General features: G+C 41.3%; 1 protein-coding gene and 1 long non-coding RNA gene across 2 annotated transcripts; both read right to left on the bottom strand.

The window, feature by feature from the left end:
• Window positions 1-6,156: 6,156 nt before the first annotated feature.
• Window positions 6,157-14,092, bottom strand: slc46a3 (solute carrier family 46 member 3). Its single transcript, XM_034607031.1, has 6 exons — window positions 13,969-14,092; window positions 11,630-11,840; window positions 10,104-10,986; window positions 9,432-9,515; window positions 9,045-9,201; window positions 6,157-7,585 (listed from the first exon to the last, which is right to left on the bottom strand). The coding sequence occupies exons 2-6, from the start codon at window positions 11,816-11,818 to the stop codon at window positions 7,471-7,473; spliced, it is 1,428 nt and encodes a 475-aa protein (XP_034462922.1). The 5' UTR covers window positions 11,819-11,840; window positions 13,969-14,092; the 3' UTR covers window positions 6,157-7,470.
• LOC117774535 lies at window positions 8,033-8,414 on the bottom strand. Its single transcript, XR_004616098.1, has 2 exons — window positions 8,150-8,414; window positions 8,033-8,100 (listed from the first exon to the last, which is right to left on the bottom strand). It is a non-coding gene; the product is annotated as an uncharacterized LOC117774535 (long non-coding RNA).
• Window positions 14,093-15,481: the final 1,389 nt, after the last annotated feature.

Here is a 15,481-nt window from a genome sequence, read left to right as displayed (position 1 = left end):
AATAAGGTCACAACTAGAGGGGCCACTCACAAGAGCACATACTCACACTCTTAGACATCAGCCTTCTACATTCTCATCAGGATTCAAGAATGAAAATGCCCGATCACGCACTGTTAAAGGTTAAAAGAAAATCCTTGATCCTCACTAAAATTTAATGGGTTCTTGCTTGATTCAAACCACATCCTTCCACCAATTTCTGAGGAAATCTGTTCAGTTGTTTTGGTTCAATCTTGCACACAAACATACAAACTACCCAAAAAACAAATGGCACTTAATAGAGCTCATTCCTCCTCCAAGGTCCAACGGTCCCCTTATAAAACCACATTTAAAGTCCATGGTTCCTGATTGTTATTCTGATCCGCACTAAATAGTAAACAGTTATAGATATCCACACCCTTAATAAGCCTAAATCCCCCCCCCCCATTAAATTATCTGCATTTTCCCCTGCAAAAAGAAACCCAAATGCAGAAAAATGCTTTCAATGTAGACAAGTGATAAAAAAAAATTTCGAATCCGCACAAATCTGTTCAGTTGTTTTTGTGTAATCCTGTAGACAAACAAATCAATGGACAGGGGTACAAACATAACCTCCTTGATGAAGATAATAATATCCCCTCCATCCCCCAAACCCCCAAACACAACCCATCAACCATCATCTACTGCTGCACCGAATGGAAAGAGACTTCCTCTCTCGTGTTTAGGTTCATGACAGAGGTCCGACAGACAAAATACAATCCGTCTCAAATGACTGCTTTCATTAAAACTGGGTCCAGATCAGTCCGGCATCATTTGAGTCCAATGTTGAACATTGAGGGATTTACTAATTCAGACAAATTAAAACAAAACAATAACATTCGAAGGGTCAGTGACAAGAGGTTTCCAGACTGTGGAAAATAAAAATAGAAATCAAGTAATTCTTTAATACAGAAGCAGCCATTTTGTTACTATTGTTTATATCATGTGTTCTTAGAATGGATGTCACAGGAAACTACATTTCTGGATATACGGCCCATACCGACTTCTTTGCACATATAGTTTTCCATCCCGAGGCTGTGCTCAGAAACCTGGTGCCCGTGAACGCTGCAGAATCCGTGCTAATACCAACTGAAATGAAAAACGTCTATTAATAGACCGGTGAAAACCAGACATGGTGACCTGCAGGTTGTAAAAGAAATGAGCTCATTATGAAGAGCAGAAGCCTGGGTTGGGCCTCGTCACTCCACAACCTGCTGGCGTACTGTTCGCCAGGTTGGATAAACAGAAGCACCGATCCGGCTCTGTGGTTCCTGTAATGTTAGACTGAGAGTGGAGAGCTTCTGATGTGACCAGAGATGCCTCACTCGGTCAGTTTGGGTGCTTGGGTCTGTGTGTGTGTGTGTGTTTAGGAGCACGCCCCGACCAAATGCAATTAGTGTGAACCCACTTAAGACACACGTTGCCGCTAATACACCCTCAGAGACAATAAAACCTTTCTCAGGGGAAATTGATACCAGGGAAAAGGCAGTGGAGACCAGAGGACAGAGGAATTTTTTCGAAGAATTTGTCAGTCTTGATAATCTAGTTGATTTCAGACATGCACTGAACTCTAAAGAGCCTCCTGAGATTCTTCGGAGGGGTCATGAACGCAAATGTCTGAAACCGTCTTTTAGACTTCACCTCCGGGTAAAATTCAAAGAACTGGCTACGGAGTTTTCCTGCAGTTTTCTTTTCACACATGCACAACACCATGGGAGGTTTACTGCACGTACACGTTCACAACAGCAACTAAATCCTCCGCATTAGTCAGGCCAGAGGTGGAGCAGCAGACAGAGGACGGAAGTGACGCGTTCACTCACCTGAGATTTCTGTGTTGTTGTGAAGGCGTCTGACGTGTTTTTCTTGCTGTGTTGTGTATGTGTGATAGGAAACCTCTGGAGAAAGTCCCTACAGAGGTCATGTCTGAAAACAGCTTCTGATGGCAACTGCAAAGGAATCATGGATAATAATGAAACTAACCCTCTTTGTAATCCCTTAGGAGGACAAACAGTGACTAATATGTTCTACATGTATACGTGTTAGTCAAGCCATGTTCTTTACATCCGTCTCTTCCAATCCAGGCATCCAGCTGATTAGTCCGACACACTGAGGTAGAACAAGGCAAACATAGAGCAGTGTATTGATTGTCACTGCATGTGACCTTTCCTTTGCTACTGGTTCAGTGACGGGGGGGGGGGGGGTTGACAATCTTTAAGATTGACTGACCAGCTGCTGTCGAGGCTAAAGAATGAACGCTGCCCTGCGCAAATCACATAGCTCTGACACAGCTGTAATCACTGAGGTCCCAAGAGGCACCATTTAATAAAATAATAATTATAATATGACAAGATATTATGATTATTATGATTATGATTGTGGTTATTGTTATTATTATTGTTATTATTATTGCTATTCTTATTATTCTTATTATTCTTATTATTTCTTTAGTACTTACAGTATCCGAACAAGGTTACAAACACTTTATAAAATATATGGGGCTAAAAACACAGACAAAAAACATCAAACTAAATATTAAAATATAGATAGATAGATAGATAGATAGATAGATAGATAGATAGATAGACCATATACAGTGAGTTTATTTGTCCCTGGCCGTCACACAGACTGCAATACAGTGACCTCATCAATCAATGTGTATACTTTGATTGTCATTTCAAATCACATCATAATCCCAGTTTCAAATCCACTTATTGAATCCGAATCCTTTTTAACCCCCCCACAACGTCAGCTTTTGTCAATTTAAGTTATGGTGGCGACATGGTGGTGCAGTGGTTAGCACTGTCGCCTCACAGCTGGAAGTGTCTGGGTTTGAATCTGTGTTGAGTTTGCATGTTCTCCCCGTGCCTGCGTGGGTTTTTCTCCAGCTTCCTCCCACACCCTGTGATTCACTGGCAACCTGCCTCTTATCCCTGCGACCCTCAAAGCATACGCGCTATAGAGAAAATGGACACTTCAGACACACACAGTAGATAGGCAGGGTGGAGATCAGACTGTGAAACCACTTCTGGCGTCTGGAGCGCGGCTGGTACAGAGACGGATGGGGAAGGAGAGCGAGAGAAGAGGGGTCTGTGGTCGAGGCGTGTGCCAATAATGGCGGTCGCAGATCTATATTTGAAGCAGATCATGAAAGCCAGTCAATCCCTTTAAGTGAAGTGGTGGAGAGAAAATAAAAGGGGGGATGTGGAGGAGGGAGGCAGCATGGCCGACAGGGGAAAAGACATTATTGGCAGTTAGGAGTGGTAAAAGACATCTGGTGAAGGGGCGGGTCACCATGTGAAGCCACGCAAGCCAGATGGGACAAAACCAGGTAGGAGGGTGTGTTGATGTCCGTGATGAAAATGAGAGATAAACATGGAATAGTAACAAGGAGAAAGTTGGAAAATCCAAAAAGTGCATGTTGAAGGCACTTATAAGTGATTATAACCCTTCACGGAGAAAAGGCCCGTCGGGGAATGGCAGCAATTACGTGTCAGGGACGGAGCTCCTGGACCTCTTTCAGCTCAGCAGACACAATTGCAATCACACGGCCTACACACAGATAGCATGTGGAGAGCAGAGGAGGATCAGAGCCCTGAAAACACACACACACACACACACACACACACACACACACACACAGCATCCACACAAGCACACGACAGGCTGCCAGCAGGAGAAAACCAACAGAGCATAGTGACCTTTGCAGAGGGAAAAAAAATGGTATTCCAAGTGTGTGGGATTGTTGCATGATACACACACACACACACACACACACATTCCCAGTTGTGGTACAGGCTTATTAAAAGTGCAGTGAAGCAGACATGCATCCATGAGGTTCCTAACCTGCCTTGGAAAATGCAGCGTTGATAACGTTCTGCTTTACCTCAACTGCTGTCAACGTGTCTCTTTAGGGAAGCGTTCCAGAGAAGTTGTTTATAAATGAATCTGCACGAGGCACTTTTTTATTTTTTTTGTGGATCAGCAGAAAACTCTCCTGGGTAAATAAAGAGTAGGGAATGATTTGCTTATCAAGCCTCATTCATAATAACTGTCATTCGTGCAGCGTAATTAACTCCCTGAGCTATCAAGAGTGTTTGGTGCATGAAAGCTGAGAGAGAAGATAAATTTGCAGTGGATCCTGATGTGATCAGATGGCCCTCAGATGATCAGACTGGGAAGCCGCTCCTCAGCTTCAGTCACGCAAAACCACCACAAATGGGTTTTAATATTGTAGTGAGTTATCTCCTCCCAGGGGCTGAGATAAAGAGAGGTCTGCTCACAACTTACACTGGAGCCAGATCAGAGATCAGGGTGATGTGATGTGATGTGCGGTGCAGATGATCGCACCACTGAGTCAGCCAGTTTGGAAACCAGAAGCCAAAGACCCCCGGATCCCCCTGCCTCCAATGCCCCGCCATCCAGTTTCCCTTTAATCCTCCACGACCCCCATGCATGCCAGACATACAAAAGCCACCACCACCGACCCCCTCCTCCCCGCTGGGGGGAAACCGTCTTCTCTCTTGCAAACTATATCGTCAGTGCTCACCACACCTCCGTCTCTAATTTAACCAGAAACCTCATGCGTGGTGCCAAGGCCCTGCCTCAAGTAACCTCCAGCGCTGCGGCCTCCTTCACGTTCAGTGTCGACGTTACCTTGCAATCAGGCCGCAGTCACGCTTCTCAAGAGCGGAGGATGGAAATCAAATAAGTGCACATTATGATCAGACGTCATTTGGGTTTCCGTGGATGAAGCCAATTCAAACTGACGTGCCATGTTTAAGGTTTAAAGGAGTGGAGAGAAAAAAAGGAAAAGCATCTACCGACTGAAAGAACTGGTCTACAACTACTAGCAAGTATTTGTAGCTCTCATAGCTTCGCATATTTACAAAATGACACAATTAATGAAACAAATGATCGTGTTTCACTGTGCTGTGCTTTCTCCTAGTTTGCTGAAAGGTAATGCATCTCTCAATGGACTGGATCTGAACTCGAAGGTCATCCATCTTTGTTTCTTTTGCAGTGTAGTGTTTTGATACAATGAAACCTAGCTTAACTATCTGAGTGATAGAGTAGTTGAGTACAGTTGCTCTACAGTGTTTCCATTTTTATTATTTCATTTTCATTCTACTACATTTGTTTTATAGCGCTCGTGCTGTTAAGAACAAGATTTCACACAATGAATATACTTACACTCAGACTTATGTTTTGGTACTTTTACAAATTTAAAGGATCTAAATACTTAATTCAACGCTTCATAGCACATTTCATTAATTACCTCAAGCATATCACACATTATCTAATATCTTCATTTGGTCAAGAGACTAAGCTAATTTGTAAAAATCCATTGCTTATTTTATCATCACCATGTTTTCTCTTTGAAACTTTGCAAAATTAATTCATCCGCTTTTATCAGGAACATGTTATCACTGCTATTTGTGGATATCGGAGCATCATTCTTCATCTGCTCTAGTTTCTTTAATCCTCTCTGACTTTGATCAACTTTCTGGGGCAAATGACTCAGCAACTGTCAATTCACCGTCCACTCACACATGAGCGCAGTTAAAGACACAATCAGCTAATTTCACCGTCTGATTACTAGAAATCAGACTTGTAACAGAAATAATGGAAAGCATTAGGGATTTGTCTACAGATAGAAACAAACATTGATGGCTCCACCCATTTCTCCATCGTCTTCTCAGGAAGATTCATTTAATTTCCTTTACCTATGAAACGTCCAATCAGTGTGAGGCTGTGGGTTTATCTAAACGTACAATTCACACTTCAGCGTGTATAATGAAAAGGAATGTAAGCATATATATATATATATATTGAGAGGAGAACACAAGAGATGAAAAAACAGACCTTAACCCTAAAGTGAAATAGAATACAGAGTACTGTAAGTGGAAGGTTTTGGCTGATGATGATCCACGGGTATGAAGGCCAACGTTCCCGTTTTCCTGAACCCGGAGTGACATCAAGTGGCCAAAATAGAGAAAGACAGCGTCTCTGTTCCAGACCTGCAGGGGAATTTGAGTCGGTCCATTCCCTTTCCTTTACAGATCTGTTAAAACACAGTGGTACCGTGACCCAGGATACAAATTTAAACACACAACTTTACAGACATACAAGGAAAATGGGCACTAATTGGTGTCAAATGGTTTATTGTGACATATCTTCGCTCAAAAGTACAATTCCCTTCACTGCATGAGAACATTATTCTCTGCAGCTGCTCAAAGACGAGGCTGTGATGAGAGAGAAACGTTAATTTCTTTAACGGTGAAATATATTTGTGTTAGAAACTGGACTTAATTCAAACTTTCTTCACTTTTGGTTGAATCACAGAACAAATTTCAAAAATGAGTACAACTGTGCGTTTGATCTGCGATGGTGCTCTTGATTGCCAGTGTGGGGCTTGTTAAATCTTATACACTTCTGAATGTGTGACAAGTTTTTAAGACTCACATCAAACTTTAAATATTCCACTTTTTATTGGTTCAATTAAATTCCCCGTTGGACTGCATGACTTAATATCATATAAAGATAAATGTCTCCCTGCAGAAAAGTCTGAGTCTTGCAAAGAAAAGGCAAAACATCTGTCGTTTGATTTACTGAATGATTTGCACTAACGAGATAAAAAAAAACAACAACGACATCCCATATTTCCAATCACACCTCTGTGATACAACATTTGGAATGAAAACGAACATTACACGCAGACTTTTACCATTTGTGCGGTTATTGCGATAAAAAGAAATTCCCTGCATGTCTACTTCTATTCATCCCCAGCTCTCACTCTGTTTTAGAGCAGTTTAAAGACCCTTGCATCGCTCTGTGGTTTACTAACGTCACAGTTTTTAATTAGCTATTATATATTCTATCTTGTTCAGATATGTATGCAATCATTGTTTATTTTTACGCCACTTAATGTGGGTATTCAAAATGCATCACAATCGTAAACAAGCCTGTGTCGCATTGCATAGTTTCCTTTTTGACACATGAACTGCAAATCTTATCACACTGTAAAACTCAATGAGGAAACGTGAAATCCTTGTGGATATATTATAAATGTCACACTCAGGTCATTTTGAATTATAAATAAGGCTCAGACACTACTCCAAGTTCAAAACCTTGAGTGAACTGACCTTAATAATCCCAAAGTACTTCACCAAAGTGCTTAATATCCTATTCATGCTACCATCTTGATCAAGCGTCTGATCAACAATGTTCTTGTTACAAAAGAAATACCTGCTACAGAACCTGTTTGGCTACAACTCCCTGTTGTATCCACGTAATATTTAAGTTTCAAAACCAAAGAGATGGATCTGAAACCTGCATTATTACCATTTCAAACTGGAAACAAGAGTCATTGAGGTAATTTTGGAAAACAAAGCTTTGTCTAAAGGGCTGAACGTAAAACAAACAAAGTGCTGGTGAGATTTTGTCGGTCCGTGAGGTTCAGCTGAGAAGAGGAGTGTTGTCGTTCTGATCTTCAGAAAGTGTTTCAGGGTCTTTGTCCTCTTTCACCTCTTTGACCTCTTTGGAAACATCCACTCCGATCACAGCCACCACACTGTAACAAGGAAACACAGGTAAAAATGTCTCTGCTGATTCCAATTAAACCTGGCAACTGTTGAGACATTCCCAGCACACATAGACTAAAGTCATCTATTAAAGTCAATAACGGATCAAATGTTACAACAGGCCCCAACCGGAACATTGGAGCGAATATATCCTCAAAGGCTAAAAACAGTCTATTTAAATTCAATCAAAATGCAAAATGTCAAACATTTCCCATCTTGCAACGTTAAAGATAGTGGAATTTTTGGCAAATCTGTGCCAAAACTTTATTGGGGTTCTTTCTTGGCCTATTTTCAATCCTACCACCAAATTCAATCGGTAGTTTTTGCACAATTCTGCTGACAAACAAACCAGTGGACAGGAAAAATATATATAACCTCCCTGGTGGAGGAAGTAATATGTGACTTACTCAAACTGCACAAGGTGCATTTCCGTTTTGTGGAATCATATCATTACAGATATCTATTGCTTTAAATAGAATAATGATCTTGAAAATGGCTTCAACAACTTGATTTATAAGAGAACAAATTATTTATGCGTTATTTAAGTAACAAACAGAGGAGTTTACTTGCAAAGTTTGACAAAAACAGTTGAGAAGGAGGATAATTATGTGCGGCTCATTCTGGCCTGAGTTCGCTGAACCGGTGGCTTTGTTATTCTGTCACCACTCGTTATGAAACAGAAGAGGCGGTGCACGGGACCGAGGCAGATTCAGTCATGTCAACATCCCCCGACTGACTCAGCAGTTCTACTTTATCAAGTCAAGTGGAACTGATCGAATGAGCGAACACAGTGAAAAACAAGTAAATGTCCTTTTATCGTCTTTCAGTATTGGTTGTGTTTGAATGCAAAGGCAAAGTTTAAGGCATGAGGTACAAAGATTCACGTCACCATATTGTTGGAGGGGGAAGTTGCATGTGATGAATGAGGAAGTGAGAAGGTTTTTTGGTTTCTTCGTGTCTAAATCAGACAAAGCATTTCTCTTTTCTGGTGAAGTAAAACCAGCTGACTCAGCAGAAAACAACAGGTGTTTGTGCTCCTCCACCTGAAGCGTGTCCAGCATGAACGGGTCATTAACTGATTAAACAAGACTCGCTGAACACCTTGTGGCAGACATGAGGAAATGTTGTCACTTCACATTAGTTCAGTGTTAACTTGTGTTGACGACTCTGTAGAAACAGATTCTACATGTGAATATGATGAATCTGTAGGCGAGGGGCAGCAACAAGACCAACAAGTTCAACTAAATGTAGTTCTATGAATACAGGAGAGTTTTGAAAATGGAGATTGATTCCTCCTTGAAAGATGTTGCAACTTGGACAAAGACAATGAGGGAATTGTAATGAATTGGCCTGGTACAATGGGAGAACGACTTTGTCAATTTGCAGTTTGATTGTGTAATATTTCCTTATTTGCTGGTGCGATCCTTTAATGCTGTGTAATGAACTCACCCTAGGACAGACAAAGGAATAACACAGAGTACTGCAGACAGCAGGAAGATGAAGCCAGGGAACCACGCCACCGTAGCTGCATAGACACTGTTGAAGACTGCGCCTGATACGTTGTTGGTCATATTCTCCAGAAAGGAGAGTAACGCAAACAAGGCCCCTGTAGGGAAAAAGACACAGGGGATTAGAAAAAGTACCTCAAAGAGGTGACAGGGTGAATAACAACGTGCAGTGCCTTAAATCCACAAGTACATTTTCAAGATAACACTTTAAACTATAAGTGTTGTTAAAGGAACTTTGGACTCTGGAGAACACACACACACACGCACGCACACGCACGCACACGCGCACACGGTGCAGCGGCTCATGAAACACTCTAAACCCACTCACCCTGCTCAGACTTTGAGATGAGCTTTGACATCATCGAGCGCATAACCGGGAAAGGCATGATAGACAGAAGCATTGGCACCTTCACTGTGGTTCAACAGAGCACAAGACACACGTTATATTACTCATTGTGATGCAAGTAACAACATATAAATATACACTTCATTGTTTTTTTATTTCTAATTTATACTGCTGAGTTACTTAAAGTTATGTTTGTGCAGAGCTTTGTAATGTTTACAGCTGGATGTCCTCTCAAATGACACTTCAAATAAACAAAGCCTTGATCGTGGGTCTAATCAGTTTACAATGCAATACAGTTCACAAGAGACTGTGACTTTAATGCCATTTCTACAACTTTTGTATAGTTTTCTGTAATTTGAAAAGGTACATAAACATAACCTAAGGCCTTTTAGCTAGTTATTAAACCAGTGCATGTTTTAACAAAATTATTTTCGATATCTGACACACAGTACAAGGTGAAACTATTTGTTTGGCCTCATGAAACTATTACTGAACTTCTCTGAAAGAAGGAAAGCATGAGTTAAACCAGCAGCAGCTTGTTATTCAGGTTAGACAAATATTTGATCTTGTAAACAACTGACAGCCACTGAAAGGGAGATTCAAACCTATTGTACATTATAAGCAACACAGTTATAGTGTGGACTTTTTTCTCACCTATGAACATCATTACAGTGGTCTTAGTAAACGCCACCAGGACCATGCCTGTCACGACGGACAGGATCCCCAGCAGGACAATGACCAGCTGCGGTACGCCACAGTACGTGAACACAAACACTCCTCCAAAACTGACCAGGAACACAGTGGTGGACAGGGCTGAGCCGTAGCCAATCAGAATCTCAGTCCAGCACAGTGGTTCGTTGAGCGTGTACAGCGTCATCAAGGAGATCCCCCCCACATAAGCAAAGGAGAAGCTGGTGAAGATGAGCATCAGGAGGGCCAAAACAGTTTTACACCTGCGGCTGGCCCCTGTAAACATCTCATAGACCCCGTAGGTCATCTGTTTCAGGGCTGAGCGCCGGGGGGGCCCCTCCTGAATGACAGCATCAGCCGGGGGCTTCTTCACAGTCTCCTCCAGGATGAAAATTGCATAGAGGAGGATCAAAATCTGAATCAACGCAGAGGTAAAGAAAGGCCAGTTAAAGCCTGCAGCTCTCAGGAAGTAGCCCGTCGATATCGAAGCCACTCCTGCCAACAGGCCAATCATCATATCCAGTCCAGCCATGCGCAGCGTCTTCTGATGACCGTCCTCACACAGGTCGGCCACGTAGGCGAAGCAGCCCCCCAGGAACGTGCCCAAGCCGCCAAACAGAGAGCTGAGAAGCGAGGAGCCGATGAGCAGGTAAATGTTGAGCTCAAAGTAGGACACGGTCAGGAAGGCCAGGGTGTAGATCAACGTGCCGATCAGAGGCATGATTATGGGGATCTTACGTCCTCCCCGGTCGCTGTAGGCCACGAGCATGAGAGTGACGACCATAGAGGGGATCGTGGAGAAGAGCTCCGTGTAAAGGGTGAAGAGAGATGCCTGTCTTTGTACCTCCTGAAAACACAGAAACAATGGTTAAAGATAAAGAATAGGGGGGTTAGGGTGGTAAAGTAAACAGCAGGTCTTAGAAAGCAAAATAACAAACTATCCTTAAACTAGCACACATGTAAGAGAGATATTGGCAATTTAACGTCATGAATTAAATTCGGTTGACGATTTGTTTAACAGGTGTAGAAAGTGGCTCACTTCTCTGTTCTGTTTCCTCTTTCTTTTGATACGGGCAAGCATAGGGTAGTAACAGTAAACTTCCCCTTGCATATTACTTCATGATACTGAAGCTGTATAAGATCGTACTACCTGGAGCAGTATTATAAGAGGGGATCTCAACAGGTTATACAGGAAGAAGTCTGCTGTGTCATGACAGTTGGTTGAAGATTGACACAGACACCGATATTTGCTGAAATGCAAACTGTAGCTGAAGGCAGAGCAGACTACACCTGTGCTGTCTGTTGAGCTGCAGGTTATTTAATGGACACAAAGAACCCATGACAGAGCAAAGACTCAGGGTTTATCTGTGATATTGATCATATTAAATCCACAACAAGATGTAAGTATGTTTTAAATGGTAAGAAATGTAATTTAGAAGACTCCTTCCTACTTGAGTTGCTTTAATGTATTCTTTTGCTTCATGTCTAACCTCGTTAAAACTGGAATGGTTGCTGCTGTTGTCTGCACATCTGGAGGTGTTGTCCGAGGTGGGGTAGGTGGTGTTGGTCAGGTCCTCCCAGAGCCTCCGGTACACATACTGCTGCATGAGGGGATATATGAGAAAACTGGAGAAGGCGTACAGAGCCACCACGGGCTCGACGAGGAAGAGACCCTTCATTTTGGACTTGATGCAATATTCCCTGGAAAAAATAATCAGAGAATATGTTTACAAATGACGTCTAATTTCTTACAGAAGATCATTGCATTCTCCTCATTACTAGCTAGATGCTCACTCTTGCTTAAATAGAAAGATGTGACTCCTCCAGCAACTAATGGATCAGATACGTGATGCAGAACATCAAGCTGGCGCACCCTTAACGGCTCCATTAGAACATTTCACAAAACATGGGATCCACTGATGAAATATGCCAATAATCTATATGTGGTCATTTAAACACACTTGGTTTTCTATTTATTTTGCTTCTGTGTGTCTTTTTGTGTTGTCCTTGCACATGATCATGTATAAATGTGATGTTTTTGTAATTTGGTGTGTGTCACTGTTATTTGAACCACAGACAATAGGGTACAGATAATGTGCACATGTGAGCAGATAGAAACCATATGGATAAAAGATATTGCAATTTTTGTATGACACTTTAGTGAAATTGATTATTGTAGGATTTTAAACAATAATATAATCAATACACTATAATCAATACTTTTTTCTCTGTTGTCGCAACCTTTCAAACTTCTGTCAGGTACAATGTGCGAAGTAAACCGATGTAACTCCAAACACAAGGTAGTACACAAGCAGTACAAATATCCGTTTTGGTTGTTTTTGCCTGTTGAGGGTTATCAATATGGCCATGTGCTCCACATATCGATCCAGCGTGATCTGATTATTTGATATATTAAGTGCAAAATAAGACGGTTGTCATTATTCCAGATGTTGTCGGTCGGTCGCAGATTCGTCATTTTCCCAAAGCGCCTGTGTCTTTATTTAGTGCGGTGATAACACTGAAGGTGTCGTTGAAATAAAGATCAAACCCTAACCCTTCACGAGTTAATGTCATGTGTCCGCATCACGTTGAGACAGCAATATAAATCATATGGTTGAAAAAATGAATAAAGTGTAAAAAAAAACATGAACGATGAACTGATGACGATCTCATCACGCCACCGAGCCGCGGAGATGTTTGGTGCGCTTAAGAATAAAGACGCGTGGCCAGCTCCACGCAAAGTGCCTCCGTTTGACGCTGGTGATCATTACAATGCGCACACACCAACACGTGTCCTCAGAAAACATCCCTCACATCAACGAGGTGGAAGCTCGTGCGCTGTTTAGTGAGTAAAGTTGGTGAACATGCTTTTATTGCAAACCCCTTCTAATGCACGACATGGGTCAAAAATCACCCATATTCATATCCTGTGTTATTTCATGCATGGCTTGGTGCTTTCTTTGCATTATTCATTTATAGCTAATTCTTCCTTCTTCATTTAGGAGAAGTCTTCTTAGATGACATAGAAGACTCATCTTCTACATCTATGTCAACAAAGGAGCCTTCTCCATTTAGGAGAGCTGGATTCCAAGACACACCCACAACTTCAGCTGGATCCTGTGGAACAAGGTCTAGGTCCTCGGCATCAGACATTTCAGACTCAGAATCAAGAGCAAGAATTGCCTCCTCATTGTCCTCATCCTGTTCTTCATACAGCATCTTTATGAACAAGTTAACCTAAGCAGCTTACCAACCGTAAGTCTGAGATGACTGCGACCAGCCTAACACTCTGGATAAAGAAAATCAAAAGCATATTTTCAAATGCATCAATCTGTCTATTAAGTTTACACTGTTATATTTCGAGTTTTATTATGTTGATCTAGCTATGGTTAGCTAGCCACAAAAGAAGCTAGCTAGCTAACAGCTAGTTAGTGTTGTACATATTTCTTATTCTCACTAGGAACGGATTGTAAAATAAGACTTGCATGCATCAGATGTGCAAAAGCAGCTGTGTGAGATGAATGGTAGGTGATCCGTAGTTAATACATACTGTTTGGGTCATGTTTGACCCATGTGTGTAATAGTGATGTAGAAATACAAACTTTACGTTTGTTTATAAAGGAAAAAAGAAAAATAATGACACAGGCGTTTTGGGAAAGAGACGAATGTACGACCGAGTCTGCAACCGACCGACAGCATCTGGAATAAAGACAACAAATCACCAGTCGAACTGGAACACCGGGTCTGCAGGTTTAGATCAATATTTACCCTTTAACCTTGAGTTTGTTTTATAACAAGCTGCTGATAGGAACATGCAGAAGCCACCTACCTTTCAGATGATGGTCGGGATCATGTTTTAACCTTTAATTTCCAGTCAGCAGGTCATCGCAGCAGCTCGGTCTCAGACCTTCTGTTGTATCGGTGGACGAAGTTGTTGTGAAGGCTACAAGCCCCGCCCCTCGCGCATTGTGATTGGAGCAGTGTTTAGAGAAGTGCGTTCATTCGCCCAGAGGAACTGTCACTCACTAAAAAAGCCGGACGTGTGCATTTTCTGACACCAAAACGCGACCGTTTTTTTTTATTATTAACATCGAATCAAATCACACGTAACGGTTGTTTTTATTAGTTTTACCTGAAGATGTGAATTATTTGTGCGATATAAACGCGTCAGTTATCCTTATATAAAAGCGTGCGCCGTCACTTTACTAAGTATTACGGTACCATCACGCCTGCGTGCCTTGCGTCGGGAGGTCGGGATGTACCATTATACTTGCACGCTGGGGGGGATTTGTTGAAACAGCAGCAGAATATGAGTCACAACCAGGCAGGGAGAAATGTTAAGGAGACATTCATCAAGCCTCTATCGCACTGTCCTAAAAACAAAACGCAAATGAAACGTGTAATTGTGAAATGAAACTGGTAAAATGTTAACACTAGCTCATCAGAAAGGGCCGGGACCCTATGACTGGACTGCACATAACGGACTGCACATAACGGACTAACTGTACTTTACTCATTCCAGTCTCTAGTGTTGATCTACAAAGTATTTCAAAGTCCCTGGTGCTTATAGTATTTTTACAGTATTTTTTATTTATTTTTTTTACTATTTTTATATATTTCTTATATTTATTCTTGCAAAGATAGACCACAGCAAATTCCTTGTAGGTGTAAACCTGCTGGACAATAAAACCCACATCTGATTGTGATTCTGAATATTAAAGTAATTTTAATACATCGCACTGTCCAGTGTGTAAGATTTAGATCCAATGGCAGAAATTTTATATAAAATAATCCTTCTGATCTTTTCACTAGTGTGTTTCATCTAAATTGTATGAATTGTTGTTTTCTTAACCCTAGAATGGGCCCTTTATATTTAAATACTTTATATTTACATCATGAGTTGAGGGGTATTCCGCTGCAACGTGCAACTTCACCACTAGATGTCACTAAATTCTACACACTGAACCTTTAAAGGGTTAATTAAGTTTTGTTCTGGTTTGTTTTTTGTGTCAGGTAAATCATTTTGTGAGTTTCTTTGAATGGTAAAAAATGAAATATAACTTAACCCTAATAGAGGGATGTAATTTGGAATCAGAATCAGCTTTATTGGCCATGTATGCGTACAGATACAAGGAATTTGACTCAGTTTTTTCCGTTGCTCTCAATGTACAGAAATAGACAAATAAACCAAAAAAACAAGGATAACAAAGCAGAACAAGGTTAAGCAAACATTTAACTAATATGTACAAGTATGAATATAAATATATATGCAAAGGTGTGTATATATGAACATAAAAACACAACAATGACAATGAGTTGTTAAAGAGGCGCAGATTCTATAA

Source organism: Hippoglossus hippoglossus, chromosome 14 (genome assembly GCF_009819705.1).
Source record: "Hippoglossus hippoglossus isolate fHipHip1 chromosome 14, fHipHip1.pri, whole genome shotgun sequence".
NCBI classification, from domain to species: domain Eukaryota; kingdom Metazoa; phylum Chordata; class Actinopteri; order Pleuronectiformes; family Pleuronectidae; genus Hippoglossus; species Hippoglossus hippoglossus.
Note: the sequence above shows the minus strand (reverse complement) of the source record. Positions and strands in the feature narration are given on the sequence as shown.